Source organism: Plenodomus lingam (assembly GCF_022343315.1).
Source record: "Plenodomus lingam strain CAN1 chromosome Unknown contig_6, whole genome shotgun sequence".
Classification (NCBI taxonomy): Eukaryota; Fungi; Ascomycota; class Dothideomycetes; order Pleosporales; family Leptosphaeriaceae; genus Plenodomus; species Plenodomus lingam.
Window position 1 is genome coordinate 603,377 of NW_027093966.1, and position 16,228 is coordinate 619,604.

At 55.0% G+C, this 16,228-nt stretch overlaps 4 protein-coding genes across 4 annotated transcripts; 3 read left to right on the forward strand and 1 right to left on the reverse strand.

Annotated features, from left to right (window-relative positions):
- Window positions 1–31: 31 nt before the first annotated feature.
- On the forward strand, window positions 32–3,691 carry IAQ61_009439 (uncharacterized protein; the record flags this gene model as incomplete). Its single annotated transcript, XM_003838210.2, has 1 exon — window positions 32–3,691. One exon carries the CDS (start codon window positions 32–34, stop codon window positions 3,689–3,691), a length of 3,660 nt encoding a protein of 1,219 aa, XP_003838258.2.
- A 577-nt stretch (window positions 3,692–4,268) lies between these two features.
- IAQ61_009440 (uncharacterized protein) lies at window positions 4,269–9,113 on the forward strand (the record flags this gene model as incomplete). The annotated part of the gene is made up of 6 exons (XM_066098385.1): window positions 4,269–4,304; window positions 4,397–5,738; window positions 5,791–6,189; window positions 6,241–6,917; window positions 7,266–7,718; window positions 7,812–9,113. The coding sequence occupies 6 exons, from the start codon at window positions 4,269–4,271 to the stop codon at window positions 9,111–9,113; spliced, it is 4,209 nt and encodes a 1,402-aa protein (XP_065951544.1).
- A 185-nt stretch (window positions 9,114–9,298) lies between these two features.
- On the forward strand, window positions 9,299–9,739 carry IAQ61_009441 (uncharacterized protein; the record flags this gene model as incomplete). Its single annotated transcript, XM_066098386.1, has 2 exons — window positions 9,299–9,336; window positions 9,445–9,739. The coding sequence occupies 2 exons, from the start codon at window positions 9,299–9,301 to the stop codon at window positions 9,737–9,739; spliced, it is 333 nt and encodes a 110-aa protein (XP_065951545.1).
- A 1,330-nt stretch (window positions 9,740–11,069) lies between these two features.
- On the reverse strand, window positions 11,070–15,473 carry IAQ61_009442 (uncharacterized protein). Its single transcript, XM_066098387.1, has 6 exons — window positions 13,793–15,473; window positions 13,549–13,699; window positions 13,203–13,486; window positions 12,798–13,093; window positions 12,191–12,745; window positions 11,070–12,138 (listed from the first exon to the last, which is right to left on the reverse strand). The coding sequence occupies exons 1-6, from the start codon at window positions 14,324–14,326 to the stop codon at window positions 12,027–12,029; spliced, it is 1,932 nt and encodes a 643-aa protein (XP_065951546.1). The 5' UTR covers window positions 14,327–15,473; the 3' UTR covers window positions 11,070–12,026.
- Between the last annotated feature and the right edge of the window lie 755 nt (window positions 15,474–16,228).

The following is a 16,228-nucleotide window of genomic DNA, read 5'->3' on the forward strand; positions in this document are numbered from 1 at the left end:
TCGATGAGCTAGAGCCGCAACCCGTAAGACCATGTCGGCACCCTCGAGCGACGGCCGCCCTTCTGTGGATTCGGAGCCCCCGTTTGGCTCGTCGAACACCTTGCTGTCGCGCAACTCGGGGGGACAGTATGTGGTGAATGGGGAGGGTAGCTCTTCGTCGCCATCAGGGAACAGTGTTGGATCGAGACCCGGTACCGGTACCGGGGTGAGTTATGGCGCTGGAGGGCCCGAGTCGGGACGGCCGCTGTCAGGGGACTCGGTTCAGGAGCGAGATTTTGCGCGGCGGAAAGAGCGCGTGAGGAGGTCGGGGGGGTTTCTGCTAGACTCCAATTTCGCTCGTGGTTCACGGCAGAGAAGTGCACAAGGCCATGACGGCTATGGCTATGGGGCACAGCAGGCGGCCATGGAGGATGAGGGGGGCAAGCGCAGCTCGCGCCACCTCCAGGAGCGACCCCCGATTGGCAGCTCACTCCAGTCGCGACAGAAGCAGGTTGAGGGAGAGAGTGCAGCTCGTCGAGACTTCTCTGCTGATTCCCAGGAGCGTTACGATAGACCCCATGACCGAGTTCGAATGGATAAGACGAGGAAAACTGCTAAGGCTTCACAAGACACATTGCAGGATCGGGAGCCTTCGCCGAACCCTGCGACACAACAGCCGACAATCGATCCGAACCAGCTGGTACACATGGCGCTGAACCTGAGTGAGAGTAGGAGGAGGAACATTGGTGCTGCTCAGCTGTTGGCCCCTCAGCCGCCTAGAAGTGTCTCTGCAACACAACGGGAAAGCAGTTTTTCTGCCTATGGCGCGGGAAGCAGTCTGCGCCAGTATCTCAACGAGCAACGCAGAGCGTCCAGGAACATGTCGCCGATAGGAGGTGGCAAGGCCTCTCCCTCTCGCAGCGGCTCAATGGCATTCCCTGCATCGCAGACCGTCAACCCATCGCCTGCCACGCTCGCACGCGTCCAAAAGGCCCGCGCCTATATCGAGCTCAAGATAGAGTATTTGCGCTTGCTGGAATTCATGCCACCACTCAAGCCAGAGGCCGGCAATCCCGCAAACTTCACCATTTCCTCCAACAATATGCCCGGCAGCCCTCACGTACAACTCACCCGTGTGCCATCTAATGCCGGCAAACAGTTTGACCTTGGTCGAGAATATAACCCGTTGCAATATATCCGCAACCGAAGGAGCAGGGCGCGCGAACGCCGTCCCTTGGACCATTCCTCGGAAGAGTTTGCTGATGTCGATGCGGTTCGCGACTGGGTGGATCGTGTAGCGCAGCATTCTACTCGGTTTGGATACCGGAAAGAGGATGGAGTACAGCTACCCAAACTGCATGCAGATCATCCAGTAGCCCCTGAGCCCGTGCAATCAGCAAGACCGCATAAAGGCTGGATCTTTACGCCTGAAGAGTTGCTCGCAGATGCGCATTGGATCGAGCAGGGGGACAATAAGTTGTTGGCTGAGAATCGTCATGGCCGTAGAATCTTCCCACCGGGGGAGCCAAAACAGCAGGATCTACTTCAACCACGTGCAAGCAAGGAAATTTCTGATAAGCGGAGACGAAGCTGGGCAGATGACGTTGCAGGAGGCCATGGCACTGGAGATGAGAGTGACAGGGGCAGCGAGCGTGGCCGCAAGAGAAAACTGCTGACTGTCTTGCGGAATGACAGTCCAAGAGGCGGCAAGCATTCGAGACGGGGCTCACGACTACGCAGTAAAGACGATTCGGATTCTTCAGGCTCGGAGTCAGAGTCTGGCAGACGCTCGTCGCGTCTTCCTGAAGATCCTGAACATAACACTGGGCCGCTTGCTTTGCTCTTGGAGCAACAGGCCAAGCAAGCTCAGTCGAGGACTCCAGCTATTACATCGCCAGACACGCCGGACAAGTGGGGACGAGATCATGTCGAGATGCTCAATGACAGCACCACACGACAGTCGCTTGAAGTACCTCGAGTGGGCAACGGGCACGCTGATGGGAAAGATCATGGCAACTACAAGGGTCTTCTCAAAGCTCGCAAGGTTCCTACGCTGTCCATTGATGATTTGGAACCACGATCATCGTTGGAAGACTGGGATAGTACCGCACCAAACACTCCGCTACAACCCAAGCGCTTCCCTCATTTTGGCGCTGACATGTCACCACCGCCAAGCCGAGCGGGCTCAGAACACAAGAAGACGAAACGCAGTAAGCTCAATATCTTCCACTCGCACGAGCACGGCGAGGAGCGGAAGTATGAGACCAGACGGGAGACAGCCGAGACAGAAAAGAATAATCGATCTCGTCAGGCCAGTGAGGAAGCGTACGAGGACAAGCACATTGGCACATCAATTCTGGCAGGCCCAGGTGCCGTCCGCAATCTTCTTGCTCACCGCAAAAATGACAGCGTCAACAGTTTACCAAGCCCAGACAAATTACGGCGGAGGGAGACATCAGAACCACATTCCGCAGTCACGCGATTCTTCAAAGGTGCCAAGCATGGCGGCTCCAAGGTTGGAGAGTTCATCTTCCGGCGGGATCGGGCAGATGACTCTGATGTGGAGACCGCATCTGATCGCGGCTCATTTGACCTTGATACTGATACTTCGTCCAAGGCCAGGAGGAATAAGCCGCCACCTATCCATCGTGTTGCCACTGCCGGGACTATTGATAGTGTCGCGTCGGACAAAAGAAATCGCAACCATATTGACCTCCCATCGTTCCGCCCTGTCAATGGAGGTCGCTTCAAAGATGCATCTGGTCAGGATGGAGAGGACCACATTTCGCGACAGGCTCGTGAGCGAAAGACCAGTCGGTCAGCCCAGATGGATAAGCTGCAGCCACTACGCATGGACCTGGGTACCATCTCCGGGAACTCGTCCACAACCTCTCTCGATCGGACTCGTAGCCATGGTCAAGACCGAATCAACCAAATCCTGGCCCAGCCTGGTGGCAAATTCGTCGGTCTCCCTGCTACTGGCTTGACCAAGTTCCAAGCAACAGACAACCGAGCTCGAAGCAGTTCCCGCCCTACTCTCGATGGCGGACGCCACTGGAGCATCGCTGATGACGATGATAAAGTACAGCAACGCAAATCCAATCCCAACACCGTCACCCAAGCCGACATTGCCCGTGTGCGCGCCCTCTTCCTCTGCTCTGGCATCAAAGCCAAAGAAATCAGCACCCGAGCCCAGACAAAACGCAAGCCACCTCCCGACTTCCTACGCCGTGCTGCCGCAACCGCCAAAATCGATCTATTCCCCGTCCCTAAAAAGGAAGAACACGTGCTCGCAGCCCGCATCCTCGTCCGCGAACTCGAAGCCTCGACGCGGTCGCTGCAAAGCTCGCTGGAATCCTTCCGCGACAAAGCCATCAAGGAACTTGCGTGTAAGATCGCCGACTTGCATTCTACCGTGGATGCAGAGCTCATGACGCGCATCTTGGACTCTGGCGACCAGGCGCTCCGGATCACAAGCGAGATATCCGCCCAAGGGCCGTTGCAGGTCAAGGAGGTTACCGAGGAGATTGATCGGATGCTCGGGGCGCGGCGGCGGCAGATGGGTTGGATCAGGGCGTTTGGGTGGATGATGGTGGAGTGGGGGCTTGTGGGGATCATGTGGTGCTTGTGGCTAGTGGTTGTGCTTGTTGGGGGTGTGAAGAAGGTTCTTGGATGTGGGGTTGGGGTTGTGAGGTGGCTGCTTTGGCTTTAGGAAAGTTGGAAGTGGTGGGTTCTTTTGTAAGGATAAGGGGTTGATTTGCATGTCTGGCGCTGGTGTTTGATTGTTTGGCGTATATGGCACGGTTTTCCATCTCAGGGCGAGGGGGTCATGGAGTCTTGGGTACGGAGACTTTGATATCATGTCTTGAATTACAACATAATAAAGGGCCATCAAATGGTAACTGGCCGCGGTACAATCATTCTTATCTACAAGATTCTTATACTGTAATAAAACCGCGTCCCCTGCCCAACTTTGCTCTCCCAGCACTTCTCCAGCTGCCAAATGATAAACCTTTTTTGTTCGACGCGCCTGCCTCTCCAGCTGAGTCACGTGGACGCGCGTGTGTGTCTGTCCGGTGTGTGTGTGTGTGTGCCAAGCGTCGACGTCATATCCCACCCAGCCTTTGGGGGCGTCCAAAGCAACCTGAGCCCTCGCTCGACCCTCACTGCAACACTGTGTCACGGAAGTCTTATCATTGTTTTTCGCTTGGTATGAACTGGGCCCGATTTCTTTATTGCGAGAAAGTGGAGCTGGCTGGAGCTTGATGATGGATTTTCAAAAGGTTATCATGGCGAATGTAGGGGAGGTTGTGCATGGTCGGTCGGTATGTCGATGTATATCCCTGAATCCTGGCTTTCCATCTTTCCATCTCTCCATCTCCCAGACGCAGCCTTTCTTTACTTACTACCCACACAGTCAAGTGGTCCTTCGTCACTGGCAGCTCTAGCCGCGGCATTCATCCCCACGGCTGTCATTGCGGCACTCAACATCCTAGCTTTCGTCATCGTCAGGCCTCATTTCCCCAAGATCTACTTTCCCAGGACCTTCATCGGTACGATTCCAGAAAAAGACAGGACGCCATGTCGCAACCGCTCATCCGGGTACTGGGACTGGCTGCACACGATGCGCACCGTGCCTGACAAATTCGTCTTGTATCATGTTTCGCTGGACTCGTATCTCTTTTTGCGCTTCATGCGCACGTTGATCTTCATCTGTGTGGCTGGCGTTGCTCTTACCTGGCCTATTTTGGGGCCGGTGAATTGGTTTGGTGGCGGGAGGAGCAAGGAGCTGAACCGGGTGTCGATTGGGAATGTGAAGAAGACTGAACTCTTGTATGCGCATGCTGTTGTGGCCTGGGTGTTCTTTGGGTTCGTCATGTTCACTGTTGCGAGGGAGAGGCTGTGGCTTATTGGGTTGAGGCAGGCGTGGAATCTGTCCAAGAAGAATGCGAAGAGGCTGTCTTCGAGGACGGTGCTTTATCTCGCTGCGCCGACGGCTGCGCTGGATGAAGCGAATATGCAGCGGTTTTTTGGGAATGATGCAGTCAGGATTTGGCCGGCAACCAAGGCTGACAAGCTGCAGTCCTTGGTCGATGCGAGAAACTCTCTTGTGGAGGATCTAGAGTCGGCGGAGATGACGCTGATCCAGAACATCAACCGGGAAGTTCGAAAGAATCAAAACCGCAACATCAAATACGACAATCTTCCGAAACAAATGAAGAAGTCGTTGCGACCAACGCACAAAGAGGACAAGCCAATCATTGGCAAGGAAGTCGACAGCATTGATTACTATCGCAATCAGATCAAGGAAAAAGAGGCCGAAATCACCAAAGCCCGCGACTCCAACGAGAATGTCGACAGCCAGAATGGCGCAGCAGCAGTCTTTGTCGAATTTCGCTCACAAGTCGCTGCTCAGCGCGCGTGTCAGCAGATTGCCTCGTCGGACATTCTCTCACTCACTCCGCGGTATACAGGCGTCAGGCCCAACGACGTCATTTGGAAGAATCTGAATTTGGCGCCTGCACGCAGAATATCGCAGGATGGCGTTGCGATTACGCTGGTGATTGCTACGATTCTGTTCTGGTCTATTCCGGTGTCCCTTGTAGGTGCACTGTCGAACATTCAGTATCTGGCCGAGAATGTAAAGTTCTTGAGCTTTCTGAACAAGTTGCCGCCGTCGATTATGAGTCTGCTGAGTGGGTTGATACCGCCGATTCTGCTGAGTGCGTTGGCGAGATGGGTGCCCAAGATATTCAGGAGTAAGTTGTTCCTCTCTGGAGACTGATTGGAGGACGAGGTTGACTGTTACAGATATCTTCACCTACTTTGGAGACGCGACAAAGACTACGGTTGAGCTGCGGGTACTGAAATGGTTCTTCGTATTTCAGGTCCTGCAGGTGTTCTTGGTTACGACGCTGTCGTCTGGAGCTGCGGCAGTGGCTTCGCAGCTCTTGATGAATCCTGGCTCGGTGCCGCAGTTGCTTGCAGAACGTCTCCCTTCTGCGTCGAATACGTACCTTACGTATTTTGTAGTCCAGGCGTTGAGCAATGCACCGAGTAATATCTTGAACTACTCGGATGTACTCTTCTACGTCTTCTACGATCGAGTATTCGACAACACGCCGAGAAGGAAGTACAACAGCTTCATCGACCTCAAGGGTATGGCATGGGGCAAGCTCTTCCCCAAGTACGGTAACTTTGTCATTATTGGTATGTGAATCACACACTGAGGAGTTGTTTACTCTGCTAACCATTTAATAGCAATTGCGTACTCGTGCATCGCGCCACTGGTGCTCGGCTTTGCCGCCATTGGTCTCATAATCTTCTATTGGTCCTACCGCTATCAATTCCTCTTCACCAACAATCCGAAGATTGACACCAAAGGTCACGCCTACACCCTCGCCCTCCAACAAATCCTCACAGGAATCTACATTGCCGAGCTCTGCCTCTTTGGGCTGTTCAGCCTCCGCGGTGCCACAGGGCCAGGTATCATGATACTCATGCTCCTCTTCGCAACCGCAGTCTTCAACCATACAACCAACCGCTACTTTGCGCCGCTCGAGAACTTTTTGCCCACAGATCTTGCCCTGGATTCAGAGCACGAGGGTGCTGCAGATGAACAAGCGCCTCTACTGAGCGCAGCTGAACAAGGCGAGTCCACGGCCCTCGCGCATGCGGATTCCCATATTCAACGCCTTTCCTCGCGCACAAGTCTCAAGCCCTCGACCATTGCACCCCTAGCGCATTTCGCACAGCCCCATGTCTACGCCAGCTACACGGCCATGAAAGCCTGGCTGCGTGACGGCGACTGGGACGAGGATGACGAGCCGCAGTATACAGACGACGAGGTTGCCAAGGCGTATGCGAATCCGGCGTATACGAGCAGCACGCCGGTGGTGTGGTTGGCGAGGGATGAGGTTGGGGTTAGTGCGCATGAGGTGAGGGAGAATGAGGAGAAGGGGGTCAGGTGTTCGGATCGGGGGGCGTGGTTGGATGGGGAGGGGAGGGTTAGGTGGAGTGTGGGTGATTTTGGGGAGGTGCCTGTTTTCAAGGGGGGGAAGGGGTGGTGATGGGGGGTTTTTCATCACGTTCAAGTTTGGTAGATATCATGGCTGGCTATACGATTGCTGTAATATGCAGTATACCTTGATTCATGATTAGGATTGGTATGGTTGGTGGGTGTTTAGTGGTGGTGGTGGTGGTGGTGGTGGTAGTTGTAGTGTAGTGCTACTAATGCGGAGTTTGGGCGTGTCTGATTGGAGGCGCGATGGATCTCACCGAGGTAGGCAACGCACAGACATGAAATGAAGCTCGACCACTCCACACCCCAAACTTTTTTTTCGATTGTCGTCGTCGCATCTTCGACACATTCGAACCAACAAACAACCGCGCCCACGGCCATGCTCACCGAACAATTCGTGGCCGCCATTTCGGCCTCGACAAAACCCAACACGGGCGTGCAAAAGGATGCCGCCATCTTCGTACACGAATTCCAGCCCTTGGCGGCGCAGCGACAAGTCTTCAAGAAGAGCGCGAGTGCGCCCAATGGCATCGCCGTGAGCAATGAGCACATCTTTGCTGCCCAGGCGGATAAGGCGGTTGTGCACGTTTATAGCCGCGACAGGGGGAACCAGGAGGCTCTTGTGCCGTTTCCAGAGAGGATTCACAGTATTGCTCTTGCGGCGCGGGATACGGTGCTGTTGTTGGGCACGGAGAGTGGACGGGTGTTGGCGTGGGAGGTTAGTTGTGGTGTGGGAGTCTTTATTCTTGTTGTGTTGTTGTTACTATATTATATTGCAACGTGCAGTCTGTTTTCTAATGCGTAACCCCAGATTTGCTCAGGTCGCCTCGTCTCGACGTCGACTTCGCATCTGCAGCCCGTGACGTGTCTGGTCGTGGACCCCTCGTCCAACTTCTTCCTCTCGGGCTCCTCGGACGCTATGATTCATGTGTGGGCACTGCCTGCCATTCTTGCCTTCTCGCCTGATACCTCGCGCTCGCCCATTCACACCCTCTCAACCCATCGCGGACCCATTTCAGCCATTGCCTGTGGCCACAGCGCAAGCCATGCCAACATTGCCGTGTCCATATCCGGGGACAAGTCGGCTATTGTTTGGGACTACCGTAATGGCCAGGCGCTGAGGACGTATCTGCTTCCTGAAGCACCCACGGCAGTTATCCTGGACCCTGCAGACCGTGGGTTTTACCTTGCCTATGGCGACGGCAGTCTGCAGACCATAGACTTCTACGATGACGTGCAAAAGTCCACTGCCGTCGATGTGCTCCGTGATAGCGCCTCCTCCCATCGCCCCGTGCAACCCTCGTCCAAGACGCGCTTCCATGCTGAGTCGCAGAAGCTGGGAGGAGCTTTGAGCTTGGGTTTGAGCTGGGATGGGACCACCCTTGTGTCTGGCCATGCAACTGGCAAGATTGCGTCGTGGGATATTGCAAAGGCAAACTACCTCTCCACCCTGGTCAATCTGCCCGGTCCCGTCTCGACCCTGCAATTCCTACCGCCAACTGGATTTGCGACCACGCAGGAATCGACATTCAAGATCCAAGCCATTGTGAAGCCGAAACCGGATGCGGCACTCGCCAGTGGGAATGCGCTTGTCCCGCCAAATTATACGCTGAGCATGCAGTTCACTGGTCGGCTACGCAGTGCCCACGTGTCCGCTACTGAGAAGGCATCGACGACCAAAAGCAGCTTTGACGAGGCTCTCTGCCACCCCAGTTTCCCCACGAGTATGTTGGAGGAAAGCCTGGCCGAGTTGGAAACGTGGGGCACGTCGGCCAAGGAAGGCATGCCAGCTTCTGCCGATTTTATGGCACTCGACCAAGACAGTATGCACGACGGAGTTTCCGAGCCTCCAACTGCTGCCCAACAGACGGAGCTCCAGCAAGTCAAGGCACAACTCGCCAGCCTCCAGCGCATCCAAAAACTCACCTTTTCCCAACTCTCCGACTTGCGCGAGCAGAATGCGTATTTTTTGGCGCGCGAGAAGAAACGGGCGGCTCGTGCAAAGGCGCGCGCGCAAAAGCAATCTGCTCGCCCCAACGGAGACGTGCAGATGGATGACGCCTCATCCTCGGAATCTGAATCCTCTCACGCCGATGGCGCCGATGGGTCCTGAGATTGCACGCAGGCATGCATGTATCCTTTGACGACGACAAGACGAATCCACATCCCCTCCACCATGTCGCCATCCAGGTCCGCACAAACCGCACAAAAGATACACACCGCCATCGCCAGCCATAAGACCCAACGCCATTCCCCCTCACACTCCGGCTTTCTCACCCCCCCTCCTCCTGCCTCAATATGCAGTGGTCCAAGCCCGCATGTAAACCGCGCCCCTCGTAGCACGTTCCCACAGCAAACACTCCACCATTTTTCCCCGCCCGCGTTGCCCGTATTGCAGACTTGAGGTGGTTGGGACGGGCGGTGAGATGGTGTGGTGGTTGCAGTTGTGTGGGTGTGGCTTGGGGTTGTCATACGTTGGGGGAATACACGGGTGTACGGGGACGTATGTGTGCAGATACATGGAGTACATGTGTGGACAAACTATACGCACACGCTCGCACAAACTATACGCAAACAGCCACACCTCGGCGCCTTCCGAACCCGACACCACCCCGTTTCGAAGAAAATGCAAACGTGACTCCGATCCATTGGATTCACAACTCGTCCATCTCGCCCTGGACTGAGACATCCCATCCCCGCCCCGTCTCCGATCAGCCAGCCGGCCGGCCGTTTGTCTAGTCTGCTATTTAATCAAGCCTATGTTGTAGGACAAAGGTTTGGGATACGGTCGACGAGACTATGTACGAGACTTTGTACGAGACTTTGTACGAGACTTTGTACGAGATACACATAATGGCTTGGAATGTTTAGGTAGGGTGGGGTGTTGTTTGCGTTTGCTTCACTATTCTTCACTGCGTATGACTTGGGCATGGGCTTGGGATGTACTTTTGGTATGGAGAGAATAGGAAGGGAATAGGAGGGGATAAGGAGGAGGAAGGGATAAAAATCGAGCGATAGCTAGTAACCGGTCCACACCCCTACCACCCCATGCCCCTCCTCCCTACTCTTACTCTTGATACACAGCCACCTAGGCTCCCTAACAGTCACAGTCAACACTCCAACCCAGATGCTCCATTTTGAAAATCTCAAACGTGGAAAAAGTCCTGATCGTTTGCTGTGCCGCATTCACAAGAGACGGGGCAAGATAGACGGAGACAAGGCGGGATGGCTCGAGGAGGTTTGATACAGCAAATCATGATGATACACCCACAGACAAGGAGTGCGGGAGAAGCAGTGAAAAAGTACGGATAGGAGCGGAGGTTTAGGTCCAGGAATCCAAGTCCAGGAATACAAGTCCAGCAATCCAAGTCCAGCAATCCAAGTCCAGGAATCCAAGTCCAGCAATCCAAGACTTTGAACATATTCCCCTCTCTCACGTATAAACAATAATCCACACCTTCACAACTGAGAATGCACATCTTCTTCGTTTTGCCCGGAGTCGGTCGGCTCTACATGCTTGGTTTTCGTGCCCGCTCTTCCTGCTTTCTGGCTGATGCGATGGCGACCACGACGACGGGAACGGGAATGGAAAAGAAAACAATGACGCGCCCTATACGTACGCTTGAGACATTTTCCAACCTCTGTTTTCGTTCCAAGTCTTCGGTTTGGAGGTCCTGGATTTACAACAGCGTGACTCACCCATTACCCACTCCGTCTAGAACCGTCACAGAGGGCATAAAGGTCACCCTCACAAGTCACAAGTCACACACACAAACCCCAAAAATGTGTCAACTCTTTTAATTGGCGTCTATTCTAACCCCACCCTCTAAACCCATGAATCCACCGTCCTTGTTCTGTTTTTCTGTTTGCTCTACCTACACTGGCTACGGGGTTCGGCTACTCACACATCGCACATCACACATCACACATCCGTGCTTGTGTCAATGTTTGCCATCGCATGACATGGTGGAAGAGAAGCCGTGATACCACCACAGTACAGTACAGTACAAAGTGCATCAATGTATCCGGGAATAAATCCTTACCGGTGGTACCCCTCCCCCCACCCCAAGATTTGACAAGGACCAATTGACAAAGATTGCGCGTGATTGCATCAACAAGCCAATAGCCCTGAAAAAGACAAAAAAAACCCGAGGTTTGTTTGTGCACATTGCAGCACCAATCTGCGCGTGTGATTGCGCAGGCCCAGACAAAGGTGTGCGTCGAGTGCTGGCATGCATGCATGCAAGTGACAGGGTAGCTTTGTTTCAGGGCGATGCGAGGGAGGGTCGGGCCGGGGTAGGGGTGCGAGGCAAGGGAAGCTGGAAGACGAGACGAGGGGGTTGTCGAGAAAGGGGCTCAGTAGAGGGTGGGGAGATGAATAGACCGCGCGGTACCGAATATTGTTTTGCATTAAATGGAGAGGAAGGAGGTTGGTATGGCTAAGGGTGTGTGCGTGTGTCGGGGGGATTATCGATGATGGGGTCGAGGATCGGTTACCATATGTAGTGCGACGAACCAAAAAGAAAAAAAAATCCAACAAAAGCCACTATAAGAAATGTTCAACACTAAGGTCGGTTCACCCTTGACGGTTGATAGTCTTTGGTTTTTTCGTCACAGTCGTAAGCATCCTTGCGGAGATTTGGCTTCTTTGCAGTTTGTGGAAAATGGGAAATTGTGTCTGGCTGGCAAACGAATAACAGTACTCCGCCCTCGCAGTGGGAAAAAGGGATTTGGTAGTCGATGATAACGCTGAGGATGATAAAGTGTGCCGAAATTAACTGCAGGCGCCGGGTAGCACTGCCGCTTTTGCATATGTAAGAGTAACAAAAATGATGTTCCGAAAAAGATTAACAATGATACCGGTTCGTCATTGCGCGTCGTAAATGTGGTGAGGCCGTGGGAAGATGCAGGTACTAGCAGGCAAAGCAACGCAAGCTCGATAAACGCCACGCTAATAGCCGCTAAGATGTCGGAAGAAAAGCCACGAGAAAGCGCAGAGGAGCCAAAAGCATGCAAGGAAAGACGCCTATGCGGAGTGCGACTTGTGCCGGCCCTTGTTGCCAGCATACTCTCCATCCGGACACCACTCCTCCGGCTGAAACTCTGGATTCAAGAAATGTGCGGTGTTGTAGTGAGAGCTGGGAGCGGTTAGAGCGGGATAGAAGGCTGTGGGATCCATGCACGACTTACTTGCGAAAAATGGACGTTTGAAACGGCTGGACCTGCATGGAAGAGCCAAAGCCTGGTTCCAACTCGTACATGGAGGGTCGGAAGGGACCACCTCTCTCTACTGCCAATGGAGCTGCTCGCTCGATGCTCACAGGCGGGGGAGGCGGGTGCATCGGCAGAGACATAGGAGGCTGGTCGAGATGGATGCTGTGCACGCTTGGTGTGTCGTACTGGCTCGCTGATGTGGGATGGATCGAGGTAACAAACTCCAGATGCGAGGAGCTTACGGGGGTGGCGGGCGTCGCAACAGGGGCGAATGACTGGACGGGCGTGACATGCGATTGGGGTGCGGGGCTCGAATTGAAGTCGTACGAGAGCGAGGGCCATCTTGAGCCGAGGCCAGCAGAGTACATTCCCGGTATCATCGTCATGACGTCGGCCACGTTGGATGCTGTTGGCACGAACTCATCTGTGTAGCTTGCCATGGCGACGTGGAGTGGCTGCTGTGCCAGCGTTGGCTGGTGTTGGATTGGCTGGGCGACGTCTTCTGCCTTGTAGAGAATGTCGTAGTGCCCACTGTAGTCCGAGTTAGTAGGGCCGGGTGGGCACAAGGGAGGATGGGGCTCACGGTCGGTAGAGGAGCCTCAGCATGTGGGCATTGGGATCTGACATGTTGTTGTGGTCAAGAGGCTCCGCGTAGAAGCTGCGATTGATTTCCTCGCCAGGGGAGCGGTCGAGGTACCAAATCTCTAGACCAAAGCCTGCAGGCTTGACAAGGGCCTCTGCCAAAGCAGCGATGCCAATGTTGTCGATTTCGCTCTGCAGAGGATCGATGTTGTTGCTGCAGTAAGCCTTGACATCGCCCATGGGGACAAAGTGTCGGAAATCATCCGCATGTGTCTGCACCCACGCACTGGCGAGGATCTGGACAGGTCAGTTGGCTGAACCGTAACGGAAAGGGGAGAGGGGGCCAGGCCAGTCGGCCATTCGGCAGCGGAAAGGGGAGCAAGGGGCCACGTGAGGAAAGACTTGCCTTGAAGTAGGTGATGATGGCAATCGACTCGATACCAGCATGAGCCTGCTGGTCGTTGAAAGCCTGGAGTAAAATGTCGGAAGCCGCGCCGTCCATGTTGCGCAGCGAGTTGGCCAGTGTGCGTAGGAGCTCAAAGGCCGAGTCAGCAAAGTCGATCCAGATGTCGCGCACATAGCCAATCTGCTCGAGCAGATTGCCCATTGAGTTGAGGCGGGCTTCTTCATCCTGGAACTTGTCGGCGTCTCCTGTGCGGATGAGGGCCTCGAAGTAGGTGAAGGCGATGGCTGCGCTCATGTGGTGAGTTACTGGGCAGCCAAGACGGCGGTTGGGGGGGGGGGGATCTTACCTCGCCATCCACAATGGCCGTCACCGCGACAGGTGCGGAAGTAAGCATACTTGGTGGGCAGCGCGGCCGTCTTGACTCTGAAGACGGCATCTGCAGTGGCATACTGTGTCGTGATGGCTGCACTGCTCTGGCGCTCGCCGACAAGCGGGCCCTGGAGTTTGGCGGTCGTCGTCAGCAGGTATGCACATGACTTGGGGGGATTTTACGAGATTGCTCTTCCTCCGCTACACTCACGACTACTTACCTCGGTTTCGGGCTGGTACTCGCTCGATAGCTTCTGCAAGTGGGCGAGCTCCTCTTCAGAAGCCATGTAGGCGGCGGGGTCGGCCATGTTGAAGTTTGGCGTGCGGCCGTGTTGTTGTTGCGGCTGTTGCTGTTGCTGTTGCTGCTGTTGTTGATGCTGCTGTTGTTGTTGTTGTTGCTGTTGCCGTTGCTGCTGCTGTTGCTGCTGCTGCTGCTGCTGCTGTTGCTGCTGTTGCTGAAGTGGATGGTGGTGTTGGTGGTGGTGTTGGCCAGTGTGTTGGTTAAAGGCCGCGGGAGGGAGGACCGGGGCGCGCATTGGTAGCGGCCGCGCAAAGGCCAGTCCTGAATGGCCCACGCCCACGCCTACACCCACGCCCACTCCCACTCCCACTCCCATGCCCATACCCATGCCCACACCTCCTCCGCCGTCATAGTGGCTTGTGACCGGGATGCGATAGTGGTGTGGATGCGTCTGCTGCGAGAGGTGATGTTGTCGCTGAGCATGATAGCCCGTCATGACCGGCTGTCTGCTCATGATGTACTCGCACGGGCGATGTGTGTGTGTGTGTGTGTGTGTGTGTGTGTGTGCGCGTCTTATGTGTTGCGTGAATGTATTGTAGGTATTGTGTGACAGGGCAATGTAGAAGAAGAAGAAGCAGAAGAAGAAAGAAGAGAGAAGAAAGCAAGAGAGAACAAGAAAGAGGAGTCAAGTCGTTCCAGGCGAGGTGCGAGGGCAATGCTATCCTTTCTTTTCTTTCCCCCCCCCCGCGCGATGTGTGTTGCACTCCCAGTATGTGTGCGTGTGTGTGAGCCCCGGGGGCAAGCAGAGTGGCAGCGTGACTGGCCTCGATGGCAAGCAATTGGACGGCAAGATTCCACAGCGCTTCGGCAACGCAACAATCGATCTCAAGCAGCAATTCGTCCACGAGCTGCTGGCGAGGGCAGCAGCGGTATTAGTAGGTTGCAAGTGGCCGCGGCTGTCGTGGGCTGGAAGCTGTGTCGTTGCTGTGATACCCACCGGGCTTCCAGGGGCGCGCCAATATATGGCAGAGACAAGGAGGGGATCTTCACGACGGTGCCAGTGGGCATTTCAGGTTGGCTGCCAGGCACGAAAGCGCTCTGCTACCCATTGAGCATGGCGCTATGAAACGGCCAGTCTCTTGTTGCACCGAGGACCTGGGAGACGGGGAGGAGCACAGAATCGATCTCCTGCTGCTAAATGCGCCTCCTGCACGGCGAGCAATGGGGCTACCGCAGGTGAAACCCGGAGGGAGGAGAAGGCCACCGCACCGCGTACACAAAGGGAGGGCCATTCCTGCTCCCAAGGGCGGACTCCACCCTCCCCAGCGCCTGGCACCAGCACCCTCGAGCAAAAGAAAAACGCTGCCATGGGCTGCGATGAGCGCGGCAATGGCCAAACATCACGCAAGGTCCCTCGACATGGGGGGAAGCCGACATGGGGGGAAGCCGACATGGGAAGCGCGCCTGGGTACCTAGAGACGAGAGTACAGGAGTAGGTACTACTCTACTACACACTGGCTTTCTCCCTCCCACAACTCCAACCTCCTCTCTACCTAGTGGTAGGTGTCGGGGCTTCAGGAAAATCTCGGAACTATCAAGGACCCACACCAGTTCTCTCCTATTCCATCACATCACAGCCAATGGATATCCATGGTGGGCGGTTGGGAACAACATTGGTTTCCACAGAGTCACGAGACTGCAATCATGATCTGATGCCGAGCAGGGATCCATGATTGTACCTATGATACCTACGGGGGGGGGGGGGGGCAATGGGGCAGTTGAACACCGTCTGGAACCCATAAGCGGAGCGTGAGGCTGGTGTTGCATACGGCAAGCCATCGACCTGCTCATCAGCGATGCCGTGTCACCCAGTGGAATGCAGTCACCACCACAGCATCATGGACAAATGTGGGACCTCTTCCCCCTCCCCATGGCGCAGAGAAAAAGCGACCGACCTCTGACCCATCTCACACAAGCCCAGACGGCCCTCTCTCTAGCACACACACACACACTCTCTCTCTCTCTCGCGCAGTCGAACGCTGCTGTCACAGTGGCCGCCTGCATTGCATGATTCGTTTCGCACTCCCGTGGCGCTCTCGCGACAGAACAATAAAAATAAAGGAAATCTCGTCTTTGGCACGCCACGATAACCTTTGGAGTGGAGAGGGACCTGGACAGTTGCCGTCCCCACGCTCGGCGTCGCAAACTTGAACGAACCAGGGCTGTGAAGGTGACATGGGAGTGTGCGGGTTGCGTGGGAGAGAGTGGTGGGAACTTGGGAAGCTTTGCCATTCATTTAATTAGCTGTGCGTCTCGCTTGGGCTCAGACCCTCGTCCTTGCCCCGCTTCCCCGAACCTAGCTTCGGATCAGAGGCATGTAGGCAGTGTAGGTAGTAGGTAGTAGGTAGTAGGTAGT

Bases quoted from the DNA above. Each gene is read 5' to 3' on its own strand.
- IAQ61_009442 (XM_066098387.1), bottom strand. From the start codon at position 14,326: ATGAGCAGACAGCCGGTCATGACGGGCTATCATGCTCAGCGACAACAT. The intron at 13,487-13,548 runs GTAAGATCCCCC...ACATGAGCGCAG, and splicing joins CGGCCATTGTGGATGGCGAG to CCATCGCCTTCACCTACTTC. The intron at 12,746-12,797 runs GTGAGCCCCATC...CTCGGACTACAG, and splicing joins CTGAGGCTCCTCTACCGACC to TGGGCACTACGACATTCTCT.